This window comes from Oxyura jamaicensis, chromosome 8, assembly GCF_011077185.1.
Source record: "Oxyura jamaicensis isolate SHBP4307 breed ruddy duck chromosome 8, BPBGC_Ojam_1.0, whole genome shotgun sequence".
Taxonomy (NCBI): domain Eukaryota; kingdom Metazoa; phylum Chordata; class Aves; order Anseriformes; family Anatidae; genus Oxyura; species Oxyura jamaicensis.
In genome coordinates, this window is record NC_048900.1 from 29,721,461 (window position 1) to 29,742,754 (window position 21,294).

A 21,294-nucleotide genomic window follows, 5' to 3' on the forward strand; every position below is an offset into this window, starting at 1 on the left:
GGGGGAAAGGCAGAAAAATATTTAATTAGTAAGGCCAGGATTTCCAATTCACTGCAGATTGCTCTAAGAAGTCCTTGAGGGATGGATGTCCTATCCCACTGCAGTGCCTGTGGCATCGCAGTGCCCCCAGCAGGTCCGAGCTGGGCACTGGGAATGTCCCAAAGCTGCTGAGGAACCTGGGCAGTGGTCCCCGAGCAGGATGCCTCTGTGCTTCTTGCCTTGTTTGGCAGATTTTTTGTTTTCAGGAGGTAAGAAGTGGCCTAGAAGGAGCAGGTAAAGGCCACAAAGGCAAACACTCCAAAGTTAAGAAATGCCAAGTTAAGGCAATCAGACAGTCTTAATTCAGGCCCCCGATGTTATCCTTAGCAGGACCTTTACTAAGCTGCAGGAGAGGTTTTCCTCTAGGAACCCAGCCCGTCACCACAGAGGTCAGAGTCGCACTTTGTTGAGGTGATTGCAGTATTTTTTTGCAGGCCATCATCAGAGATTTATTCTTCATTCTCCACTGTGAGCCCCAAGGGTTTGATAGGTTATGTGCCCATGGTCAGGTTGCTATCTGTCACAGGGAAGGCTCTGTGCTCCCAACCAAAACCCAGACAGAGGGGAAGGTACAAAAGTGATGTTGAAGACAATGTAATTTTACAGCAATTTAAGACTGAGCTGAGCTGAAAAATAGTCCTCAATAACTTCTTTGTTATTATTGCTTATGAGAGATTTTGTGTAGACTGGTTTCTTATGACCAAGGTGACTTTTTGCCCATATTTTGGTTAGGCTTGCCCTCAGCTGGCAGTTCAAATGCTGCTTTTTCAGTAGGACCTGCCCCACATGGGCACTCTCCAAACCCTTGCTTTGACTGACCGAGCCTGGAAGCAGAGCAGGCTGCCTGCTGGCAGCAGGGACCGCATGGATTGTCTGCTTCCTTCCAAGTCTGCTGCCTTCAAAGTACGCTCAACACCGAATTCTCAGATCATCAAAATGCAAAGTGCCTGCTTGCTTCAGCCAGGGTTCGGATGTCCCTGCTGTGTCGGAAAGCAGCGACTCAGGCACTAGCAGAGGTGAGGCTTTGGGCGGCTGCCACCAGCTCGGGCACAGAAATCATCCCGCTGGCCTCAACATTAGTAATTAAACCATTTTCCATGTTACCTCCGTGGCACCTGTTCCTGAGCTCTATTGTCAGGAACAGGTAAAATGAAGTTTCACGCTTCTAATCCACCTGGAATGTGGCAATTATCACTGACTGGGCTGAATCCTGCATTCCTGGGGGATTACCGGCCCCTTTGCCCACCCGCGATTAGCATTTAGACTGCTGTAAGCTTGCACACCTAAACGCGGATTTACATATGTGATTAAAATGCATTTGGTGCCCGAAAAGCTTAGTCAGAGGGGAGGGTTCTTCCAGCGTGCCCACAAGTGAAGAAAGGCACACACGTCTCGTCTTGCCCAGGAAAGAAGCAGGGGCTTTCATGTGGGCGCTGCCAGCTCTCCCTGAAGGTCTTTGAAACCCTCCCGTAGGTGCAGCCCGACGTGCCGAAACCTCAGGGGAGAACACGAGGCATGCGCTTAGTTTCCATTTCTTTTTGCAAGCAAGCAGCTCAAGAGATCGACATCCACTTGTCTTTGCTGCAGTCAGCCGTGAGGTCACGCAGGCATCCCAGTAAAACTTATTTTAAAGCCTATTAAGTTCACCACATGAAAGCGGTTTCCAGCCAAATTTCCCAATTAAATGGCTGTCCGCATTAAGTGGCTCTAACTCCATGTGCTCTCTTTTGGAAACAAACGTCCCTTCCTTGAACACGTCTCCTGGGTTTGCAGAAGGAGGAACAGCTCATCGTCTCCTTGAACAACATTCTGCATTTTAAAATAATTACTTAATACGGTGCTTTCCCTACCTCGGAGAGTTCTGCAGTGACTATCTTACAACTGAGCCCTATTCAGGTTTCAATTTCTATTAAATAAGCTAAATCGACAGCATTAAACAGTTGCCTGTTTATTCTTTTTAACAGGAAATGAATTTAAAAGAGACGCAGCCACCCGTGAAGAGCTGTTGAAAGCAACGATTGATGGGAGGGAGGAGGTGGTTTCTCACCAAAACCTAAAAAAAACAAACAAGCTATGCATAAAAATAAAAAAATAATCACTTCTAAAATAGGAGAAATTTAGCTATGAACATACTTCTCTTTTCCGACTGGTAAATTGTGGTGTGCACAGGGACTGCCACGAGGGAAAAAGAGAAATGAAAATGCCATCAAATAGGTATTTAATTATATAAGGAGAAATAGGGGGAAATATATATAAAGGGGAAAAAAGGGGGTCTGGTGGAAGGAAAAAGCCCGGTGGGGGCCCAATCCCCAGGGCTTGGCAAGGCTGGGAAACATCCCACAGGGCACGTCTTCGCTGTGCCTGACTTGGGGATTTCATTGTCTGCCCCTTTCTTCCCTAGGTGTTTGAGTGGTATTTCTCCCCTTTGTTGCTTTGTCCTTCACCATGTTCATTTGTTTCTTTCTTGTCTTTCTTCAGCTGCCTTTTTGTCCCTTACTTCTTGCTCTTTTTTCCTTCCTGTTGTTGAAGGCACTTTGGTTTCCCATTTCTCCGTGCCCGCGCATTGCCACCTTTCTCTCCCCTTCTGCTGCGGGACAGGCCCCTGCCCCAGCTCTTTGTCTGAAGAAGCTTCACATTTACCACGAGCTCTTCTTTTCCCTGACCCTTATTTAAAATGGCAAAGAGCCCTTCATTCAGCTGCTTCTCTTTCACAAAAATGGTCGTGGAAGGGTAGGCTTTTCCTCACATCAGTCTTGTGTTTATTTACAAGGAAATAGATAGGCCTGAATTTGAACGAGAGCCTACTTCCATCTGGTACTGCAGAGGAATTGTTTGGGAACTCTTCATCCCTAGGCAATGATACTATTGGAGTCTCTGCCAAGAAAGAGTCAGCATTGAAGTATTATTTTCTTTTAATTGTGAGTGGGGCTAAACTCCTGCGGACATTCACTGAACAAGACTCTCCATGGGACTGGTAAGACAATGGGGCCTCTGCTGATGCTTCCCCTGGTCAGGTCCCCACCGTGCCCACCTGTGGCCTCATCAGGAGCTCGTTTAATTGTGCAGGTCCCTAGGGCACTAGGATGGGTCCCAGCCACTGCTGAGCAGAGCTAAAGACACGGGTGCTGGGATGCAGCCGTGCTATCCCAGTGCCAGTGCCTCCTCCTCCCACGAGCTTCTCGCTTCCTTCATTTTCCAAAGAAAACCTCTTATTGTGAGTTTTTGCAGATCCTGCCTGTTTTCCTTTCCCTTTTCATGGCCTATCTGCTTTGGCAAACAAGTATAAAACACTGAAATGATTCAGGGCTTGGGAACCATTTCCATTTCCAGACATCCGCAATCCCCAGCCTGGACTCAGAGCTCCCTGCTGCTTTTGCAGCTCCTCTGCCTGGCACAGCCCTCAGCAGCACGCCACAGTCCCGCGGTGCTCCAGGTGTTATGCAGAGAGCCAACATCCCCCAAGGAGAGGGCAGCAAGAGTCAGGACTCTGCAAGATGCTCCCCAACTCCCTCAGTGGTGGTTTAAGGTTAAGCTGAGGTTTATCCTCAAGTATTCAAAGGCGCATCGGTAACAAGGATCACCTATAGCAAGCATCTCTCCTCTGGGGTGGTGTAGGGGTCCAGAGCAGAAAATTAATGGGGTAGGGCAAAACAGGGCATGCAGTATTTGTTCCACGACCCTGTGCATGGCATTAACTTCTTGGAGAAGCCAGCCTTGCCGTCCGTGCTGACAAATCCAGGCTAAGGCTTTCACTTCAGCAAGGTTTTCCAGGCAGGGATATGACCTGGCCGTGAGTCTTCGTAGAGAAAATCTTTCTGATGGCCCAGGGAGAATTTGACTCTTAGGCAAACTACATCTTAAGAAACATCAACAAAAGCAACCGTGGACAAAGCCGGGTGGATCGAGGCCTCCTGACTTCAGCCCCAGTTCTTTAGAGATTTCCAGTTTTTCTTTTGAAATCACTGGATGTGAATTTGATACGCGTGGTGAAAGGGGAAGAATTACAGCTTTCACATTCATGCACAATTTACCTTTTTATTTTCCTTTATTATCTGGGGGATATTCGGTAAATCAAGCTCCCCTGATGGGGCACAGGGTTCGGATTCTATTTGTGGGGTCCCGTTAGTAGCGTGGCAGTAAATTACTGCTACTTTGTTTGAAAATTTTTTTAGCCACAGTACATTAGCTCCTTTTGTTTGCTTTTCCACTGACGGAGTGCACGTTTTATTTGAGAATTTGTGTTTCTTGAATGTCTCATTTATAAATAATACAGGGTGTGAAATTTGGAGGTCACAGAACAAAACATGAAAAAGAAACCACCCTGAGTAACATGCGGCATTCATGGTAAAAATCTTGCACGAAATGCTTCGCTTAAGTTGGATTTTTTTACGTCCTCCGAGTGTGCAGTGAGTATCTGACCATTATACATAAGGTAACTATATATAATAACCCTTTCCTGGCTCATCCAGCTATCTTTGTTTATTTGAAAGATTGATAGATCAGAGGGTCAAGGGACGTGTTTTATTGTAAGTTTCTGTTCCAAATTTCCTGACATTTTTGGTTTAAAAAAAAAATAGACCTTTAAAAGGCACAGAAAGGGCTAATAAGAACCAGATCCTAAAGTGATGCTATGTCAAAATGTCAAAAATAACAGCTTTTCTTTGACTCTACAGCATTAATCTTAGGGCACATACCTTTCTATACACCCTTTCTTTAATAGCTTGATTTTTTGTATGTGGCTCTTTACTGCTGAGCAGCTTCTAAAGTGACAACAAAATCCCTTGATGGTTTTCAGTAGTTTGGTTTATAGCTAGATGTGGACGTTTGTTTACCTATCTCAAATCACATTTTTTGTGATAAAGTTTAGGGGCTTCCTACTTGTGCTATAAAACTGGTTCCTGAGTAAAGAAAAGCTTCATTTCCCCTTGCCAGATTACAGCGTCAAAGCTATCACCAAGGCAGCTGTCCTTAAACCTGGGAGTTAACTCAGAAAAGGAGAGACAGATGTGAACTGTCAGATTCATATTAAGAATTCACAAAGGCACGAAGGGCAGTGAGTTGTCCAATTCCCATCCCAGAGCAATGGGATTCAGGTGCTCGGCCCCCAATAATTTTTTGAAAGTGCCCTGGTTTCCCTCCAGAAGCCCACCCTCCCCTGTGACCCAAGGCAGTCTCAAAGCTGCTAATTGGAAAGTGGCGATTGATTGTGAAAATCCCAAATTCAGTGAATGTTGTGTGTCGACATCCGAAATGCTGTAAGGCCTTGGGCATCAGTTGGCCTGTTCAGTTCAGTATTTTATTCTTGGATGGCATTCGTGCCTCTAGATAATGTCTGGGAAGAGGAAGCCCAAGACACAGCTGCAGTATGTATCCTGAATCGAGCCTTACACATACACACCACTGAGGAAACTTGTTTGAAAATGAGTTGGGCAAGCAAATGCAGTTGTGTATTTCCTTTAGTCCCAAGACAGTTGACATTGAATATTTCCGCTTCTTTGTCTGGACTTCTTTAACTCTGATATTCTTCATATGGGTTGCCAAATCGTGGGTTGAGTGCTGTATCGCTTTCCTTCCACCGTCGTTCCTTTACTTTTATTCGTTTAAAATAAGTGAAATTCCAGCCGGGAGTCTTCCTTTTGCCCCCTTTAATAACAAGGGTCTGTTGATCGGGCCCGCAGATCGGACCTGCCGGGAGTTGTCTTCCTTTGTGAGTTATGGGCAGATGAAGCAATCAATGGTTAATCCTTTTTCCAACTGAGAAATATGTGCTCTGTCTATGGCTACACTTCAGTAAGAAATCCTGCTGGTTCCTTCTTCAGTGTAACTGGAATAGCTTAAAACCCGACTCGATGGAACATATGGAACAAACAACAAACCCATCCAGCGCGTTCAGGCTGGGTGGGCTCCGGGTTGTTGACTTTCCCCAAAGAGAACAATTCCACACAGAAAATTTCCAACTGTCTGAGCTCAATGGAGGCGCTGATAAATGTGAGGACGGGGTGCATCCAAGTGTAGCATCAGGCTGGACTAACATGGCTCATCCAAGGCTCAGAGTGAATGAAAATGCTTCTTTCCACCTCGTATAGTACATCGGAAAGGCTCTGTCAGACCCACTGATGAGCTTGAGTCTTTTTAGGTAAAGATTATCTGCTAAGTTACCAATCAGTGAATGTATTGGTATGACTGAGACTCGTTTTGCATTTCTTTATTGTCGCCGTATCTTATGACAAAGCGCTGAGCTGCTAGGCCTTTTGGTGCAAAAGGAGAAGGCCGGTAAGCACCCTGCAAGGCTGGTGTCCAAACGGCCCAGTTCCAGCCTGCTCAGACAGCAAGGAATATTTGAACTTTGAGATCCAGCATTAAACTTTTTCTATAGTTCAGCAGCTGGAAACGGTGTCCCTGCATCTGTGGGTTTGCTTCAGAGAAGGTTTGTAGCCGTTCCTTTGCCGAGAAGTGTGCTGCGAGCGCTGTGGGAAGGTGCTGGGTGCATAGGCCCCTGCTGCACCTGGAAAAGCTGTTCCTATGACTGCCGTGGCCTGAATGAAGACTTTGATTTTAGCTTTGCACTGAATATTCTGAAAGATCAGAAGGGCACAAAGAAGAGGATAAATGAAACGATGATTCTTCTCATAAAATGATCATTTCAGGGTCTAATCCTGCATCCCTGTCGTGCTTTAAACACCTAGTGAAACCAGAAACACGTAGTACGCACGGTGCTTGCAAAAAGACCCTCTCACTGTGGCCAGCAAAGTCCTCCTCTGAGGAAAGAGGGTGTTACTGCTCTAAGAAGTGTCTTTGGTAATTTAAGATAGAGGAACCATGTGGTCACAGAGGAGATTAACATTCCTTGGCCGGGGAGGACGAGCTTTTATTTTGAAAGCCACCTGGGTTCCACTTAAAAGTAGTAGAATACTTAAGAATTTATTATGACTGGGCAGGCTCCTATTTAACAATGTCAAGACGTAGCTGTGGAAATACACACACTTTTCTTCTTTCAAGACACGCAACACAGTACATTTCGTCCTCGCACAGCTGTTGCTATTCTGTAACATCAAACCAGCAAAGAGTTTGGCCATGAAGGATACCTAATATTTGGATTTTATATGCAGTGTCTCCAATTTATGCGCTTAGAATCATGAAGATGACTTATGATGTGTTGTGTTTGCATTGGCAACGGCTCAAAACCAGAAATATATTTCAGGCTTGGCTTTCCAGATATTATCTCAAGTCATTTAAAAGTTCATTATAGGGCACCCGCTAGTGCTGCTATAGTAAAGGGGCTGTCAGCATTTTTCAAGGGTTTATAACTCAGCCATTAAAAAAAAAAATCTCTGTGGGCTGAAACTTGGCATTCAGGGTCTAGGCCCAGCAGTAAATTGTTTTTACAAATTAAAAAAAAATCAGTTTGACTATTATTAAATTATAGGTGGGCTAAATTTTATTTAGAACTTTTTCCGGCTATTCTCCTGTATTTCTGTAAATTAAAACGTGTCTGAAATGTTTTTATAGAGTGCGACTCTAAAATACGGACTGGCTTTTGTTATGTTCTTGAAATCCTGAGATTTAACTTAAAATATAATAACAGTGCTTATCCCAGCGTAGCACTTTTCACCTTCAAAGTGCTTTACGAGCATTATCTCATTAATGTACATAACAGCCTCCCCATGATGTAAGAGGGATTATTATCCTCACTTTATAGCTGGAGAAATTGAGCCAAAAGGTTTAAGGCTGTTTTTAAAAGGACTTAGTTGCACAAATCCCAAGTGAGCTTTGATTGGCTTTGGGTGTCTACTTCCCTTCGGCTCTTCTAAAAATCACAACTGAAGTGATTCACCCAAGACTGCTCAGAGCCAGCATTAAAACTCAGAGTTTCCAACAGCCCTTGCCACTAGACTATTTAATTCTCAGAAGCACAGTCATTATTTTCTAGGTAAGAACCATCCTGTTTCTAAGAAATTATTCTTCTGGGCAGAGAGAGTCAACTGGGGAGCTCCTCGATGACAGGGAGGCTGTCATGTGAAGCATGGTAAAAAACGTGCCATGAGGTAAGGCCACGGCCATGCGACACGGTGTCGTCATCATGTGTGCAAGCAGCAACTTCTTCCCATTTCATCAGTCCTGCTCACCTCCTGCTGAGAGCACAAAAGGTGGATTTAGCCCTGTTTTTCTTGGCTTCTTTTGTCCCAGAAGGAGGTGGTGTTAGTGCTGACGGCACCAACGAGTGGCTGGTGGGGAGCGGCCTGGACTGAAACCTGGACACAGGCAGGAATTATTTCCTATGTTCTTTGCATAGGTGTTATTAAAGGGAGAGGATGGTAGCAGTAGCTTTGGAGATTTGATGGGCTTTCATAGGTGAGAGTTAGACAAAAGTGTTAAAAATAAAATTGGGCTTCTCTTTGGCTCCTCCATGCAAGGTAAGGGCAGCAATAGATGGCTTTCCAGCATGCCAGGGGAAGAATGCTCATAATTTGGTACGCCTCAGTAACGCCCCAGGATTTTTTTGGAAGCACCGTTAGATCTTCAGCTTATTTGCAACTACAGAAATGTTTTATCCGTGAGAATCTTCTCATGATGATTCCAGCCGCTTGGAACTTGCCCTGTTTAAATCTCATCTCAGGTGCCTTACAGTCTGCTGCTTGATCAGATTTAAGATTTGGATGCAAAATGTAGGTACTTAAGAACCAAGCTAAGCTGAATTCAGCAGATGCCGTTCGTTTTAGTGTTTCTGTGGTAGTTTTTAGAGGAAAGTGGAGAGTGCTTGAAGAGTCAGAAGCTCCTGACACTGAGAAGTTGTTTCTGTTTGTACCTACAGAGATTTTTCACCATAACTCGAGCTGTAATAGCCATTTTTCACTGGCTCACTGTCAGTATTTTTACTTTAGACTCCTTCTCCTGCATTTGGTAACCTACGTTACACCTTTACTCCTTTATTTGCCTCCTCTGCATACCATAGGACCTTTAAAATACTATATTTACTGTGTGGGTTGTCAGCAAGACCGTCACAGGACTGAGGCCATTCTGTTTTCTGTCTGTATTAGATTGTAGATGTCTGAGCCACTCTCTTTGAAATGTTACCAGGAATTATATAAATGGCTGTGGTATAGAAATGTTACATTGGATAATTAAGTGTGGTTCTCCAGCTCCGTGCTATTAGTGTGATTTTATTAAACGCAGATTGTGGAGGGAACCCAAAAATACGTGTGCTGATTTAGATTATGCTTCCCAGCGAGGTTGTTAAGATGCAAGTCTCAAGCGTTTCTAGTCCTGCAGTGAAGCTATGCAGAAGTGATCCTGGGGAACTAAAAAGCCACTCTGACACCCAGGTGGAGGACATGGAACCCAGTTGTCTGTCTTCACCGGACAGTGGGATCTCTGCTCTTTTTACGCCATGCACAATTTGAACTAACTAGATCCACGGGAGCAGAGGTAACAGTAGTACTTTGCACAGTTTCATACCTGCACATTAAAAGACTACTTGATCAGTGAAAGAAAAATGTGTGGGCAGTTCCTTTGTGCTTAATGTTTATCCTAATAGCTCCTCGGGACCGAATGAGATCAGGGACGCGTTGTATAAAGTGCTATGTAAATACAGGGTAGGAACTTACATGCTAAGTAGATTAAACACAAAGGGAAGAGATACTGATACTCACACAGCATAATGAAGGGAGTAGCCAGCGAAGACATGATTAAAATAACTAATTAGGGAAGTGGATTAGTTAGGCAAGTTAGTTAGCTGAGCTGTTTTTATTACATGCTGGAGATCTTTTCCATTATTTTAGGCAGGCTTATTGCTGGAGGTTTCAGTAGATGTACCTTAACGTGGCGTAGCGTAAGCGGCACAGCACAGCTTTCCTTACTGATGGGCTTTTCTTGACCTCCCGGGCTCACTCAGAGAGCACAGGAGCAGAGTACAGTCTCTGGGTTTCTCATTGCTCGGCTGCCCTGCTGAGACAGCCACCAGATGATAATGGTTTTTGGCCACTAATGACCACTGTTAGATTTGAACCTGTGACACTGAGATGAAAGCCCGCGTATTCCATTCCTCGTACCCAATCCATCTTGCTCTCTGCCTTTAAAGGATTTAATTAAATGCTGAATACAGTTAACTAGAAATAGCCTTCTTCCTGACCGGTGCAGAATGAAATAGCACTTGACAGGAGAAGGCAATGCTCACAAATGGATTAGAAGAGATTAATTTTGTGAGATTTTCATTTAACATTCCCCATCGTAACAAAATGAAAGAATTCTTGATCTTCTGCTTGCACCTATCATGAGACCTATTTCAGATTAAAGATAAACTTTAGTTCTCTTAGCAGGGAAAAGACTGAGTAGGAAAGAAACCCTTCATCTCCTAGATATGATCCTTATTCCTTCATCTGTGCAGTGGGTGCTTACAAAATCATTCACAACATACTGCCTACACCGCTCTGCAAGTCAATTAAAAATGGCTGTGAGACCTTCATTTCGGAGAGATTCATTCCATATATTGGTACATTCTGTGGATCTTAACACGAGCAGGGGCAGATCTCCACGACAGAGACAATCAAAACGAGCAGCTGAATTTACAAAGGATGTTTTTCACATTTACTGGTTAGCAAAAAGGAAAAACAAGATAGAGAAGCAGCATTATCTCGTTTTTCTGCATTGAATGAAGTGAAATAGGATGATACTGAGAAAGCAGAGAAAATCCATGGGCATACGAAGGAAAAGAAACTTTGAAGAGAAACAGTATTACTATAGTGCAATGGAAATTGCAAAATTTGTTCCTTTTATTAGCATGCAAAACTATGTGGAACCTATCACTGTCCCTGAAACATCAATTAATAAGTATTAGAGTCTTTTACTAAACATGATAAACACTTCCTTTGTTTCCCTTTCAAAGACAGGAATGAGATGATGTTAATATGACATTTTCTGAGCTGGAATTCCTTATTCACCCTTTTTTCTTTTTCCATAACAGATTACTTCTTGACGCTTGATGAACCTATGAATAACATAACTACCACCCTTGGCCAGACGGCAGAGCTGCACTGTAAAGTCTCTGGCAATCCTCCTCCCACGGTTCGCTGGCTGAAGAACGACGCGCCGGTTGTCCAGGAGCCCCGGAGGATCTCCTTCCGTGCCACAAGCTATGGGTCTCGACTGCGAATAAGGAACCTGGACACTACAGACACCGGCTACTTCCAGTGCGTCGCAACTAATGGCAGAAAGACTGTTTCTACCACTGGTGTGCTCTTTGTCAAATTTGGTAGGTTTTCTCCTATTAAGCTGTTTGAACCGTTACTTAGATAAACAGTGCAGGAAACTCTGAAGAAAGTGTGTTTACCCACTGAAAATGAGTGCACTGATGTAGTGGTATCAGCTTGTTTCAGCCTCTTTCTGGCAGTTTATCCCTTCTGCCTGTTTGCTCAGCTGAGATGCCCATGTTGCCAGCTGAAATGGTGGCTTTTAGTATATAAAAACCTGGTGGAAGCAGGACTGAAACACAGGGACCACTTAAGAGCAGTGTTCATTAATATGCTGCCAGGGTGGATTCAGATCAGACCAGAAAAACTTACATTCTCAAGTGCCTGAGTGGCCTCCTTTTTCTCTAGTAAGTGAGAAATTTCAGCCTGCAAAAGATGGAGTTGGAATGGAAATGTTAAATGCAGTATCGATTGGAGACAAATTAATGATACATATACATTTCAGATAAAATAATCACTTTTTCATCAAAGTTTATAATGAGGTGATTGTCTTCATGGATAATCTTAAAACCATGAAGTTTCCAAACCAGAAACAGGTCTTCTGCATCTTCTCCTCCACCTCCACATTCAGGGTGAAATACTTGACTCGAATGAAGGTGTTTGCATGGGGTCCTAGTCAGTCCTCACAGCAACATGCAATGAATGATGTATTCAGTGCATTTCAGAGTCTTTTGTTGTAAATGTCCCAGATTTTCTAAATTATAATAAGAAATTGATGATGTTCTCGTAAGGCAGATGTCCTTTAGCTTGTATCTGAAATTTAGGAGATTTTTATCTGAACAATGATGCTTTTATAGACATTCCTGTAGAAAGCACTGGGTATTTTTTGTGTTTTACTGACTGGAGCAATATTTAATCTTACAATTCAGTTTCTAGAGCAAATGCTCATTAGTATGAACTGCTGCAGCTGACTCTTCAGTTTGCTCTATGCTGGTGAACACGAGCTCAGCCTGTTGAGTATTTGCCAAAATATAAACTCCGAGGGCAGTAACAGTGAAATGCTGTCAGCCAAAGCCTGCAGAGGTCAGAGGAAATTTGATCAATGCATCTGGATCAGGCCAAAGATGAATACCCTGAAAAATAATGAAGATTGATACGGAGAAATGACGCTGTTTTCTCCCACTTATAGTCACAACATGCTTTTGTATAAGCCTCCTGTGGTTTGCGATAACCTTTTTTTATCATGGCCCCGAACTCAGCTGAATTTCAGGATCCGTCCCTCACCTGTTTATTGCCCTTATCTATGGCATTTTGCAGACAATCACTGCTACAGGATACAGTCTTGTCTTTGGTACTGAGAAACTGAGACTTGCCTCGTAAACTACATAAACCACATCCAACATGACAGGCTGTTACTTTTATCTTTTAAAGGTTTACAAATCTTCCTGCTTGTTACCTCGCCATAACTCATCACACTGTTTTTCTTCTGTCACTTTTCCAGGTCCCCCACCAACAGCAAGTCCAGGATCATCGTAAGTTGTTTCATGTCTCTTATATTGATTCATTAATCTTGCATTTCATCAGTCAGAAGTTCATTTTTCATTTTGTGTGACAGAAGCACTTTTACATTCCACTTTAAGTCAGATAGGATAGTAATTTATTGTAACTGAATTATCTGTCTCATAGATAAATTTTCATGTTATCATGTCAACTCCTATTTCTTAAGCTAGACTTCTTAATTTCCAATATTATTTCCTTTAGATCCCCTGATGCCTTCAGCCTTTGAACTGATCTCAGTATACAAACAGGATATACTGTATAAGTAAAAACTGATTTTCATACTTGTCATAGCCCAGTCCAGAAAATCTTTGTCGCTATAAGTAAATTTTAGTACCTACGGGATTCTTACTAATTTAATGGAACTAGTGGTCATAAGCTGGATTTGTGTCTCTCTGTATCTGTGGTAGTCATAAAACTGAGTTTTTAAAGATCAGGTACCTGGGTTCGAGTAGTGGTTGTTTTTACGGCAGCCTCCCCATATCCTGGAGCTCAGGATCTGCTCCTGCTGTGAGGTCCATGCTGCTGCCTCTGAGCAGTTGCCACCTTCTATTTGTCAGTTGGGCTTTCTGCAGGAGGCTTTGAGAACATATCAGTCTCTAGTTTCAAGATAGATGAACCAACTTGCTCACCTTTAGTAGTCCCCCGTTGTTTTTGAGTCTGATCTTCAGCTGTTCTGAAGTTTGAAATTAATTTTGTGATTGTGTCCAGCTCATCCACGCCTTACGCATGTGGAACAACACTGAAAACCCACCTGTCCTAGCGAGGAAGCTGTGCTCTGTTAAAAGAAAAATATAGTAGCAACAGAAAAATGAAATAAAATTGTAGCTACAATTACAAGGGATGCAAAAGTTTGGGGACGTGAATGCTCCTGGCTGTCTTTATGGAAGATTGTTCACAAAGTATTGCAGAGGAAATGAATTAGCGAAAGCATCTGACCACAAAAGAACATGCTAGGATGCCCTCTAATGGAACATCATAAAATGTGCTTTTGTCTTTCCTTTTGAAGGTACCTGAAACAAAGTTACTGAGTTGGTTTAGGAAAGGGAGCTCTTTGCCGGGTCTCAGACTCCTTTTTGTGACTTCAGTGTTCTGGGGAGAAAAGCTTCATGGCAGGGACGGGAGGCTGTTGTGCTCTGGTTTGGAGACTTTTAAAAATACTATGAGAAAGTGTGCGTTTTGTGTCTACTTCTGCCTAGCTTGGGGTTTCTAAACTTTGTAACATTAGGCAATATGTCCCAAGCTGTCAGAAGCTCACAGGAGAGCAGTGTGAGCAGAGAAAGCAGGGAGCTGTGCTGGAATTTCCCTGTCTGGGCCACTGAGGATTGCCTTGCATTTTTTGAAACAAAATTGATTTGGGAACCTTTTTCCCATTTCTCTTTCTGGCAATTTATTCCTTCTCCCCCCTGCCCCCTCCCAAATTACTACATCTTAACTAGCTAACAGCCTCACCCAGCTATGGAGAAGTGACAGCAAATGGTCCCACTAATTCAGTGAGAGTCAGACCGAGTTCTGGGGCGATGTCTGCACAACATCATCCAGACCACAAGGAAAGACAAACTAGTTTTGTTTTCGTTTTTATCCATATGCTCCGTATCAAACATGAAATCGGCTCTGAAGTGATTTAATGCAAGATCTTCATTTTGCTTTCAGCATGCCCTGCCCATTGTTATGCATGCCTACAAACAAAGATGTGAAAAGGTGAAAATAAAGTGAGACTTCCTCTGCAGTAGTTGACTTCAAAATTGTGCCTTTTAAATTTGTAGCCAAGAAAGATATTTAATCACACTTCATTACCCTGGGAGGCTGTGGGTCTGTCTAATGAGAGGCTGCATTGTATTAAACGTTGGAAGGTACCGTATGCAAAGAAACATGCACAGGCATCTCTGTTTTACTGAATGGGGAACATTTACATTCCTGTAGCAGCCAACCAGATTTAATCTATGAAATAAGAGAATCAGGAAGAAGCTTACGAGAGGGAAATGATAAACTTGGAAGTCATGCTATATTAGAGTAAGAAAATGTCAGCGTGCATTGTCCTGAACCTGGTTCATATCTGCTGCCAGGGGCATGAGTGCAGCAGCCTTATGGATTGCAGCGGCTGGCGAGTTCCAGCTGCACCGGGCTGAACTGCAGAGAGAAATGATGTGTCGGGGAGCACAGGGGAGAACTGCCTCAGACTGCGTGCCTCGCTGTTTGCTCATCTTTCAGTGCTAAAAATATCTTGAGAATTGTATGGCTGCTCAGGCGTGGTCTTCTCGTGCAAGCTAGCAAACAAATTATTAGCTATGAAATTAATGAACATTTGGTGGAAGTGCCCGTAGGAAGAGAGATTCCACATTACACAGGTAAATGTCACAAGTGTTTGAAGAACTGTTTAAAGGCAGCAGTACTCTTCATTGTAGGGGAACAGAGCATTTACAACAGCTTTGGTAATTTTTCTTGTCTGAAAATATTTATTATTGGTCCTAGAGGTTAATATCCTTGGTATTTTGATTGTGAATTTCTTCAGATATGAAGAGAACTCGGAGCCTGATCTGCGTAGGGTCCTTTGAAGGCATCAGCCCTTGGACTGTGATGTTTGTTCATAGTCTTGATGCCATTTTAGGACTCCTCATTGCTAGTAGATGAACAACAGGTACAATCATGAGAAACATCTACGTTTACCTGTGAAAATTCACCCCATCCACGCCAGCCTCAGTGTGGACAGTCCAGAGTGGTAGATGCACGAACATGGCTGTTCTCCCTTCCCTTCATGTTAGACTCACGGGAGGCCAAAGGGAAAACACTAGAGGGAATAGTCCTGTGTCCTAACTGAAACCAGGACATCCTGGAAGCTGGGTCGTAAAATATCTTCCTGCCCTTTTTTTTGGATAAACTGACGGGGGGTGCCTGGGTTCAGCTGATTTCAGACCCCAGTTGTTGGGAACTTAGGCCTCTCTCCCTGCTGTGAAGGCCGACCACTGGTGTTGGCTGAACCAGTGACACTTCCTGTAAGTCATCCTAGGGACACAGCATTGTATTTTACAGTGGTTAAATAGGGAAAGCTCTTTAAAACATGTTGTGTAAATGAAAACTCATACTTTGGTAATGTTTGTGCCTTATCACCATGAGTTTCTTCTCCTATGATAAATTACACAATCAACCAAATGGATGGCAAGTAGCTGCCTTTCTCAGTGGGCGTGCTTTTCCCATGTTGTCTTTATTAATCTACCATAAGTGGAAGGTTCTGTTCATTTAAGGATTTAATTTGAGGATCATGTTTTTAAAAAAATCCATATGCTCAGCACTTTTCTTCATGTAATTTATAGGTGCAGAGTTCTGCGCTGATGTGATGGCAGAAAAATAGATGGTCCAACTGCAGCTTAAAAATAAAAAGGTTAAATGGATAACTTCTGTAAAAGAAGACAGGCAATGCTAGATAACATCATAATTCATGCGTGCGTTATGTCCTTATTCTTTCTGCTTTCCTTTAACACTGTTACGGGTAGCTAGAGCCAAATGTCTGATTTGCAAATCAGCCTGAAGTGAATGGAAGAAACTGCAGCAGCACTATAAGGGAATGCCTAAAGCAAGGTACTGCCCTAGTGCAAAGCACTGGCTGACCTGAATGTCCTTCCTTTAACTCTCCCGTGTTTGGCAAAGGGCAGCTTTAGAGCCCTTATCTGCAAGGCCGGGGAGCTGCATTCCATCAGCAGGCTCTGCTGCTCAACGTGTGGAACACAACGTAAAGATGAGGATGCTTCTCCCCCCCAAAGCCCCACTCCTGCTTTATAAATACATCGTTATTTATCTTTGTTTTGCCGGAAGGTGCTACAGATACAGGGCCAGCTACAAGCAGCCTGGGGAGCTGTGGGGAGAGTGCGAAAGCCGCTGTCCGCAGTCCGGATGCGTGCCCGGGAGCTGGGCGGCTGCGCCGGCTCCGGCTCTTGGGCTGCTGAAATAGTTTCCATGAAGTGGATGGTGTCAAGGGCACCTCCGCAGCAGGCAGGAGTCAGGGGCGTCTCATCTGGCAGATAAGGCAGGTCCTGCTGGCTTTTGGTGCAAAAGGCCACCAACAACCAATTTAGCCCTTTTTTTTTTCTTTATTTTTGAAGTTCTGATGCTTCACAGCACTTCGAAACTCATTTTTTATTCATTGTCCATAGCAAGGTTAAGGACACAGAAGTCTGCACATCAATCTCAGATCTCTCCGGTGGCCACAGAGATAGGGGACAGCAAGGGCTGAGGTGAGAGCACAGCAGGTTCCAGGAGACGAAGATAATTTACTGTAACAATAGAGGTACTTCAGCCTGGAAAATGGTTGTATGCCCAGTTTTTTCCACGATTAATATTGTCCTCTTTTCCTCCATCTGTATTGTTTCCAGTGCCTGCAGCGATGCTCTGTGCGTGCCCAGAACTTCACTCGCTTGCTCCAGGAAAAACCCCGGCTGCAAGTGACTGAAGTTGGAGGAGAGGCAGCTCACCTGCACTCTGTTCAAGAACTGCCGCAGGATCTGTAGTGGGAGAGAAAACAAATTGCCTTTTTACGTGGTCCAATCTAAAAAATGAGCTAGACAAACCCTGCTGGAGTGTAGTCCAGGGGGAAAAGTTCAGGAAAATGTCGATTCTCTGTTGAAGGCGTACAAAACCCACACGGAATCTATTGCTTTGTGAACACGTCTTGAAAAGGCTTAACCTGCAGGAGAAATGTGTCACTCGGCAAGGCAGACTTCTGGCTTTTTTACAGTGGAAACCTCAGAAGAATGGCATGGCACCTCTTAGAAGCCTTCTGTGAGTTCACAAGACGTGGTGTTTTAGATGTTAAAGGGAAAAAAAATGCCTAGTTCATCGATATTACTGCTCTTGGGTGTGCAGTCTCTGCTGTGTGGCAGAGAGACAATAGCACAAATGTAAATAGGTGCCGACGTGTGTGCCACGGGCTGGCACCTCCCATGGGGAGCACACACGGTGCTGGTGTCGGTATTGCTCTTGAACAGCCCTCTCATTCCCAGCCGAGCCTTCTCTCTATATAAGCTAAATATATGGCATTGTTTTGCTCTTTATTTAACCACTGGGAATGAGGAGATGAGGAAAAGAGGAGAGGAGAGGGCTGTAATTTTAAGGGGCAATTGATTCATAAAATCAAATGGGGTTTGTGATTCCCAGAAATTGCTTGCGAGGCTTGTGAAACCACAAACCCCGCAGGATTCTCCCATCCTCTTTTTCAATGATTAAGATTTTTTTTTTCTTTAAGTGAAACACATCTGGGTTTTGTGGTAAAACAGATCTTTTATACAGTGGCTCCGTGTGGCTGGATGTCAGCATGGTTCTCTGCTGCGAGAAAACGCATAACCACTGGCCGGCATCCAGGGGAGGCTTGGCCAACTGCGTCTGATCGAGGATTTCAGAGGGACTTCTCCCCTCTGACCAGAGAAGCTAAATTTTAGAGAAGGAAAAAATACCTATACAGAGGCAAGGGTGGATTCAGCAGGAGCTGCTGCCTGAGCCCGAGCCCCCTGCTGCTGCCTGCAGCACCCAGCGCCCCTGGGCTCCGCAGGCTGGGCACCCAGGCTCGCTGCAGGCTGCAGGTGGAGGAGCTGCATGCATTGCCTTCGCCACGGGGCATCTGAGATGCTAACTCAGGTGGGATGTTGTACGGGGAGGCCAAAGTAAATATGTTTGTGCAGAAAAGTCATGCAGCATGAAGATGAGGTCGGAGTGGCTGAGGCTGACAGAAACCATGTTGTGTTCTGTTGCATTACTTCATTCAGTGAAAATAATACTCTGGTGGTCTTGCCAGGGTCTGAGAGTCAGATTAGCTGCTACGAGCATGCCAGTCGCGGAAATGAAATGTTTCCAGGGAGAGCCGGGCTTGTGCTCTTCGCTGTGTCTTTGATCTGCTGCACGCTTATCTGTTCTGCCGCCATCTCACCTTCCCTCTTGTCCTGGTTATTCCTCTGCGATCTTTTTGGCGACATTTCTGTGGCACCAGGTGACTGCTGATGCCTCCAGGTGTGTGGCTCAGGAGGGAGCACGTTCTTGTGCTTCCCCGAGCAAGCACACGTCCATGGAAACCTCTGGGTAAATGTAGCACTGGATTGAGGATGCCATATTTATGTCTGGTATTAAATGAATCGGTCATAGCCAGTGTTCTAGCACATTTTATCTACTTCAAGGTACTTACACAGCTAAATATACACGTTATCTGAGAATCCCAGGCTCCTTTGCCTCTTTACCTTCTCTTATCTCCCAGACCACATATGGGAAACTGAGCCAGAGTGAGATTAAAGGTGTGCTTCAGTCGCCTTCGCTGCAGCTGTTTTATGCTAGCTCAGATGCAGTTGAAGTCATGCTGGTCACCTTGTCTGACTCCGACACCCTTGGGTTTTTGCTCAAGATATTGCATATACAACCTGTAACGAGACAGAGAACTGAGCTCTGTCTCTGGTGGCCCAGACCGATACCCGTGCTAATGGATTATTGTTGTCTGCTGTGGCCGTGCATCATCCAGGGGCTTTCATATGAGCAATGCTGCAAAAATTTGAGGTCTCTGCCACAGAGCTCTTACCCCAGCTCTCAGTAATGAAGTGGGTGAAATTCTGTTTTGTTATGCTACGGTAAATCTGCAGAAAAGAAACCGGCCTGGAGTTTGGAATGAGATTTACCTTAGAAAGTGCTTTTCATTTTGAAAGGGTACCTGATAAATATTTTTACATATTTTAACTACAGTGTTCCACTCTTATCTGTCCTGTAGTGCAAACAGAAAGCCCTTCTGTCTTCATGTGGTCTGAAGGAAAGGTATGACACAATATGGAGACATAGTTGTATTATCTGAAAACAAATTAATCACGCTGATGTCAATATTTTTTTAAGTAGGCAGAGAGAAGGGAGTAAAGCACATTATGACTTGGACATCGGGAGCCAGAGTTGCCTAATGCATTTTTATAATGCGTAGGAAAAGACAATGTGCTGTTAAGAAATGTATTTGTTTTCATTCTGCGCATTATCACCCGTAGCAACTACATATGCAAATAAATGTTGGGTATAGAAATGGCCTTTGTGGAATGCTACAGATAATATTTGAGGAGTATTTGTACGACCCGGTTGCCCATAGTCGATAACCCTGGGCATTGCACACAAGGTTTGTAGCAGGACCCAGCAGACTTGGGGAGCTGAAGTGCCGACCCCAGTGTTTTGTCCTGAGGCCAGCTTGTCTGAGTATGAATGGTACCGCTGCCTGCTCACCAAATCTTTTCCAAGCACAGGCAGCTTTGGGAGGGAGAGGCACAGCCGCATCCAGGGCTGAGCGTGCACCTGGTGCTGTGCCAGCACAGCATTCAGCGCTCGGCTGTTGGTTGCTTCAGCACCCTGTGCTACCGGAGGACAGAAGCAAGAGCACTGTCACTGCCTGGAAGAGAAGAGAAAAACGTGAAATTGCTGTTATTTGCTTGGGAAATGCTCGGCTTCCAGCATTTCGGAAATACTGGGTCATTCTTGTGCCTTTTATATTTAGCATGTTCAATTAGCCTTGCTGCGTTAGTCCTGTTGCACTGAGTTTGTCTGACTGTGTTCAATAAGTGCTGAAGATAGCACCAAAAGAGGAATTTACCCTGTCATTATGAACAAGGCTCAGATACCTTCCTGTCTTTTAACACTGGATTTAGGAACATTTCAAATCCCATGCAGAAACCTTAAGGGGCTGATACGTGAAGAGCAGGAGAAAATAGATTCTCCTTTCTTTAAGGAGTTTCAGTGAATCATTAGAAAATCTGGCTTATACAAACACTTAAGGAAATCCTGTAATTATATAATTTGACCCTGGGTTACAGACTGTGCTCATTTTGCTGATTTGTTTTAAAAGGAGCAAAGTGAGCATCATGCTGAAGTTTCTTTCTTCTATTTGGCAACAGAATGGAAAAAAATAAATAAATTAAAAAAAAACAAACAAAAAAAAAAAAAAAACAGGAAAAGCTGAAAAGTTGCATTCCTCACCCAGATCGTCTCCTGCAGCCTTTGGGATACCGTATTTGTGGAGATAGTCTTTAACTGTTGCAAAAAAATGTGTGATCATTATGCAGTTAGCAATTGGTGTTGGACTAAGTCTGCTAATAAACCGAATCTTGTGAGTTAAACCACATAGTCAGAGCGGCCAAGTATTGTTCCTGTTTATGCTATAGATCCTGAATGTCCCACGGGGGTCTTTTTCCCACCGCTCTCCCTGCCAGAACTGGCCTGGTTCAATGCACCCCAGGACGGACGACCCGTGCTGCTGAGCTCCATGTTAGGGCTGCAGCCAAGGCTGGCCGGTGAAAAGGAATTGTATTTGATTCAAAGCGTTGAGCCTTCAGTATCTGTTTTCATTCCGTGTCGAAATGAAGCGGAGACCATTAGGCGTTTTTCTCAGGGAACGAACGAGCAGTGCACAGCCCCCAGCCCAGCACGTGCTCACCGGAGAGGAGGAAGGCCTGGGTTGTGCCTTACAGCACAGATATAACCTGCTTTCCCCATCTCCCTTGTGGTCTTCCCCAAT

The 21,294-nt window shown here is 44.1% G+C and overlaps 1 protein-coding gene across 7 annotated transcripts in view; it reads left to right on the forward strand.

Annotated features, from left to right (window-relative positions):
* Positions 1 to 21,294, forward strand: part of ROR1 (receptor tyrosine kinase like orphan receptor 1) — a 151,543-nt gene that overhangs the window by 101,410 nt on the left and 28,839 nt on the right. For all 7 annotated transcript variants that reach the window (XM_035333802.1, XM_035333807.1, XM_035333803.1 and 4 more), the window contains 2 exons: positions 11,000 to 11,287; positions 12,727 to 12,757. In XM_035333802.1, the coding sequence (XP_035189693.1) occupies positions 11,000 to 11,287; positions 12,727 to 12,757 (319 nt within the window). The remainder of the gene's footprint in view (positions 1 to 10,999; positions 11,288 to 12,726; positions 12,758 to 21,294) is intronic.